General features: G+C 46.1%; 1 protein-coding gene across 1 annotated transcript in view; it reads left to right on the top strand.

Moving 5' to 3' along the window:
- The window catches only part of notch1a (notch receptor 1a), a gene marked incomplete at its 5' end in the record, with an annotated part of 20,295 nt that extends 14,537 nt beyond the window's left edge, over positions 1 to 5,758 (top strand). The window contains 3 exons of the mRNA XM_084325002.1: positions 603 to 750; positions 942 to 1,039; positions 3,044 to 5,758. Coding sequence (XP_084181128.1) covers positions 603 to 750; positions 942 to 1,039; positions 3,044 to 4,288 — 1,491 coding nt within the window. The 3' untranslated portion in view covers positions 4,289 to 5,758. The remainder of the gene's footprint in view (positions 1 to 602; positions 751 to 941; positions 1,040 to 3,043) is intronic.
- Positions 5,759 to 5,999: the final 241 nt, after the last annotated feature.

The following is a 5,999-nucleotide window of genomic DNA, read 5'->3' as shown; positions in this document are numbered from 1 at the left end:
TCCGGTACTTGAGGTAACAGCAGTCGCATCTTTTCACCTGCGCAGCTCGATCTCTCAGTGGCGAGGAGTAACGCGTGGGAGGCTCAAGCTGCCCCCGACACTTCCTGATTCTACTGCGCAGGCGCACCAACCGACCTGTAGGAGTCGCTGTCCACAACGCCCGATCCCCACCCATCAGTTTCCCACCCCCTAATACGGCCAATGTGTATTAGTATGAACGACCAGCTAAACTGAAAGCAATGTGGAGCGCTGGACTCGAACAGGCAAGCCCAGCGTCTCCGTCATTTGTGGCGAGCGCCTTGCCCACTACGCCACGTAGCCGCCCCAGTACTTAAGTACATTTAAAAGTAGAAACGTTTTTTACCTTTAGTCAAGTGTGTTTTTAGCCAGATACTCTGACTTTTACTTGAGTGCGATTTAGAGACGGTACCCATACTTTCACTTAAGTATAATTTCTGGGTACTTTTTACACCCCTGGCCTTGTATCAGTGCAAGAGTGGAACCTGCAGATGTTATTTCTGTCGGCTATGCATTTGGAGGTAGTGTGTGAATTCTACAGCGAGGCTCATGATCTGACAAATCTATAACAAATCTCGATGCAGATCCTGATCCGGAATCGCGCCACCGATCTTGACGCCCGAATGCACGACGGAACAACGCCGCTGATCCTGGCCGCCAGATTGGCTGTCGAGGGCATGGTGGAGGAGCTTATCAACTGCCACGCCGACGCCAATGCCATCGATGACTCCGGTAGGTTGGGGTTTAGGGCTCACCTCATCTCCCCCTTATCATCTTCATGGACCATGAAAATACCTCAAGCTCGGGCGTGTGTTGGGTTGGTCTAATAATCTCTCTCTCTCTCTCTCTCTCTCTCTCTCTCTCTCTCTCTCTCTCTCTCTCTCTCTCTCTCTCTCTCTCTCTCTCTCTCTCTCTCTCTCCAGGTAAATCTGCCCTTCACTGGGCTGCAGCGGTAAACAACGTGGAGGCCTCTATGGTCCTGTTGAAGAACGGTGCCAACAAAGACATGCAGAACAATAAGGTGCGTGAAAACATCCTTCGTCGTGATGAAGCTGCAGTACGAGAAGTTACACACTTAACACGCATGGCGTATATATACCAGGGCCCTCATTTATCAACAATTCTTAGAAGGTGTTCTATTTCCGTTCTTAAGCACAGAATTTAGAATGTGTGTACGTACAGAAAAATCTGGATTTATCACACGTGCGTACACTCCGTGTTGATAAATACCTTTTTGTTCTACCGTCAATGCTCGTGCATGATTATCCATATATGGTCATGAAACACCCCGATGGGATGTGAAATAATGGACTAACCCGAGCGAACTCTGAGAAACTTCACTGAGAGCGAGATTGTTCACAGAGGTCTGACCAACTAATTCAACGCGCTGTCGAACCAAGAAGACACAGCGTGTGTTATGGGATAAATACGCGACAGGCTGGTGGACTTATACACGGTGATGTCAGATATCAACGACTCCCTAAGACCATTGCTGCAATTCTGCCTGGACAGCTCAAAATACTAATAAAGACTGTTAACCACTGTTTGGCGTTGGTGTGTCATTATAACCATGCTGGAATATGAATGCCTTTATTAGTTTCGTTCGATTGGCTACCGGGTATAATATGATTTGTAGAGGCATACAATCTATTTTGTTGTCGGTATTAGGTAGCCTATATGAATTACATATAATAGCATAGCCTACATTATGCAACAGTAACTTGCGCATATATAATAACACATGGCACAGCCCTGCGAAGCCTGCACAGTAAACTAACTTGATTGTTAATCGAGCTGTATCTTTACGCTTATGAAAACATTAAATAATATGTATAGGCTATAGGCCGTCGTTTTGCCTTAATACTATAGCCTATATTCTCAAATGGCATTTAATGGCTATCCGCTGTGGGCTAAATCTCCTCGCTGATGGACTAGTACACCTTATATCATATCATATTCCTATGTCTCCAATGAATCGTGGGGCTCTGGGGAATAAAGTTGGGAACCCCTGCTATTATAGCCCATATCCTTTATAATGTTATAGGCTATTTTATTTACAGTTTACTCTATCAGCCTACCCAGCATGTAATACGTTCTTTGTTAGAACTCAACTCGTTATTATTTTGCGCATAGATTGCAGAAATAGGGGAACGTTTTGATTTATATTTAAAAGGCTTTGACATTGTAAAACGAAATAAGTGGAATTTCGAAGTTATGTAAGCAGAATACAACTCATATCACCCACACGATATATGCTCTGTATCCAGAGCATGTATGCTTTTCATTAATTTAAGACACATTTATTGCAAGGGTTTTGTAATACACAACTCAACAAATAACCTCTGTTCTTGTTGCAATGCTTTTTTATTCTTTCTTATACAGTAGGAAGGGGGAAGAACACTATATCGTGGGTGTTCATATGACTTGTATTCTGCTTACAGCTTCGAAATTCCACTTATTTCGTTTAACAATGGCAAAGCCTTTTAAATATAATCAAAACGTTCCCATATTTCTGCAATCTATGCGCAAAATAATGACGAGTTGAGTTACGCGGAGTGCAGTCAGTACACCCCGTATATTCCGATAACGCTATATATAAACCATGCTGCATTCATTCAGAAAGAAAGGCCTATTATTCCAAATGCTATTTATAGGGTTTTGACAATAATTACACTACTGTCGCTATTTTACAATTAACTATAATGAATTACGGGGGTCATACAAAACACGTCAGTCAAACTAATGCACGAAAGCTTATTTCCGCGTTGAAACGAATGCATGAAACTGATGAAAGCATATTCCGTCCGTCTGCACTCTCCATATTCTACCGCTGGGCGCCAGGTACGCACGGTCAGAGCTGTGCGTATATATACGCACAAAGTCAAGCACACGTTCAAATTGATAAGTCCCACACTTTGCTTAGAAATTATCGTACGCACGGGTTACGCACATATGTGCGTACACAACATTGATAAATGAGGGCCCTGGTGTATTCATTCATGTTCTTTTCTATTTGTTCCTTCAGGAGGAGACACCGCTGTTCCTGGCGGCCCGCGAGGGCAGTTACGAGACGGCCAAGGTTCTGCTCGAGCACTTTGCCAACCGCGAGATCACGGACCATCTAGACCAGCTGCCGAGGGACATAGCGCAGGAGCGCATGCACCACGACATTGTCCGCCTCCTGGACGAGTACAACCTGGTGAGGAGTCCGGGGCTCCACAGCGTCCCCATGAGCACCTCCAGCCTCTCCCCGCCTCTGTGCTCTCCCAACGGCTACCTGGGCAGCCTCAAGCCCACCCCCTCGGTCAAGAAGGTCCGCAAGCCCAGCTCCGGCGGGAAAGGGGGGAAGGACGGCAAAGAGATGAGGGTGAAGAAGAAGAAGTCTCTGGAAGGGAAGGGGAATCTGCTGGACACCTCGGCTGTCCTGTCCCCCGTCGACTCCCTGGAGTCCCCCCACGGCTACCTGTCCGACGTGGCCTCCCCTCCCATGACCTCGCCCTTCCAGCAGTCCCCGCCCATGTCTCTCAACCACCTGCAGGGCAGCGGAGACTCCCACATGCTCGGCATGGGTAAGGGCCAGGACATAAGCCGCATGTCTTACGACCACAACCCTCCCCGCCTCTCCCACATGCCAGTGTCCAGTCCCGGCAGCCAGGGCTCGGCGTCCATGTCCAGGGGCCAATGCGACTGGGTCTCCAGGATGCACCCGGGTGTCGGCCAGCAGGGAGGCTTTGGCCAGGGCCCACCCATGTCCCACGGCATGATGGGTCCTCTCCACGGAGTCCCCACCGCCACCCTGTCCCAGATCATGGGCTACCAGGGCCTGCAGACCAGCCACCTGGGCACGTCGCGCATGATGCAGCAGCAGGTCCACTCCAGGCAACTCCAGCACCAGAACTCCAGCTCCGTCGCGGCTGGCCAGGCACTCAACCAGAGCTTCCTCAGCAGTGAGCTGGGCGGCTCGGACATGCAACAGAACAACGGGCGCTCCATGCCCATCCACACCATCATGCCCCAGGAGACCCAGATCCTCGGCACGCAGTTCCTCACCCCGCCCTCCCAGCACAGCTACTCCGGCCCTATGGACAACACGCCCAATCACCAGCTCCAGGTGCCCGACCACCCCTTCCTGACTCCCTCCCCCGGCTCCCCCGACCAGTGGTCCAGCTCGTCCCCACATTCCAATATGTCCGATTGGTCGGAAGGCATCTCCAGCCCCCCCACGAGTATTCACTCTCAGATGAATCTCATCCCGGACCAGTTTAAGTAGAGACACGAATGAGGCGAATGGACAGAGGACTTGTTGAAAGAGGAAAAACAATGAATATACAAACAAACTTTATAAAAGGACAAGTGGCAAACCTGACTGAAGATTCTACTTTTTTTTTATTATCAATTTTTATACTAACGACAAGAACTGTTTTATTAATTTTGTATTTATTTATGTACTTTTGTTTTTCCCGACATGGAATATAAAGAAGATTTTTTATATTTATGCTTTTTAAATATTGTTTTTGTTGAAGGGAAGTTGGGCTTAAGACCACTGCTTATGTATGGGGAGATAATGCGAAGGCAGGAGTTTATATCACAAAAGAGGCTCCTAGATGTGTAAACACTGGCTATTTATTGGTGTCTTATGTCGCTCTGTTCACTGGATTTAAACAAAAAAAATAATAATGTTGCACACCAATTTTCACAAGTTTTGCTTTGGGAGTGCATTGTCTGTATTATGTTTGTACAAATATTTCTCCTTTTTTTGTTTTCCAACTTTTATAGATGATTTGTTGTTAAAGTTTCAGTATTAATTGATTAGATTTTAACCTCATGCGTCTTTTTTAATTGAAGCAGGTTTTGTTACTGAATTACAAGTCACTAAGTCTTAACACTGAGTCTGTGTTAGAGGATGGATGATCGATTATGGTATTCCTAAAATGTCGCCTTTGCGCCGCATTGCTCGATGCCTCCCCCCTCCTCCCGCCAGTTAAAAAAAAAGGGATTATCTGGGGTGAGAGGAGAGGAATCGAGAGATGGGGTGGAGGGTAACAGGGTTCTAGTTAGTTAACCTTGGAGATGTGGGACCAGATTACACAATCAGGTAAAAACAAAAGAATAACAACAACAATAATGTCCCACATCAGTTGTATGTCTCATGGGAACACTGTAGAAATGGTAGATGCACCTAAATGGCTTTCGCACAGAACAGTTTGTTTTTCTTCTCATAATGGTCTAGACTGGTGTTGGTTTAAAACCAGCAGACTTATGAACTTAAGGATTGGGGAGACAGTTCTGTTGGTATTGTATCCTCCATTTTACCGTCTTCAATGTGTAAAGTACTAGATCGAGACCCTGGTCAAGAAATGTCAAATGTTACATATACCACGGTTTACAAGTGGTGCCGTTGTAATTTTTTTGCTCTTTCTAAGACAAACAATGTGTTTGTGAGATTTCCTGTAATAGTATCCTTCGAATGGAGGACGCTTAGCGAGTGTGTGAGAGAAGTGAGGATACGCTCTTCGTGTGTGCTTGATGACATCACCTGCGCTCTGTGAAGAGCGTAGTATAAGGTGTCAAAATGTCATGTTTTATAAACTAGACCAGGGGTGAAGAAGATGTTTTTAATGAAAGATGTAATTCAACATTGATGTTCCTGCAAAGTTGTAGTTTGCAAAGAAAAAAAAGTATTTCCTGTTTCAAAATGATTTGTAAAATATCCTCTCGATTCAATAAAGGCACCACTATGCTTTCACTTACTGGCTTTCTAAATGTTTTATTCTTGTTTGAAATCTCCTGGGGCTGCTGACACAATAAAACCCCTCTGTTATTCTTCAAATCTGGTCCCTCCTCCCTCTTCTCACTAGTGTGAAAGGTGAACGAGATGCTTCCAGCTGCAGCCGTTCAGACCAGCGCTTACAAGCCCCGCACATACAAGTGGAGAGAACGCACATCAGCACTATTGGAGCAGATATCTGGCGCACTCTAGT

The sequence above is a fragment of the Notolepis coatsorum genome, assembly GCF_963971535.1.
Source record: "Notolepis coatsorum genome assembly, chromosome: 11".
Classification (NCBI taxonomy): domain Eukaryota; kingdom Metazoa; phylum Chordata; class Actinopteri; order Aulopiformes; family Paralepididae; genus Notolepis; species Notolepis coatsorum.
This window is presented reverse-complemented; position numbering and strand designations above follow the sequence as displayed.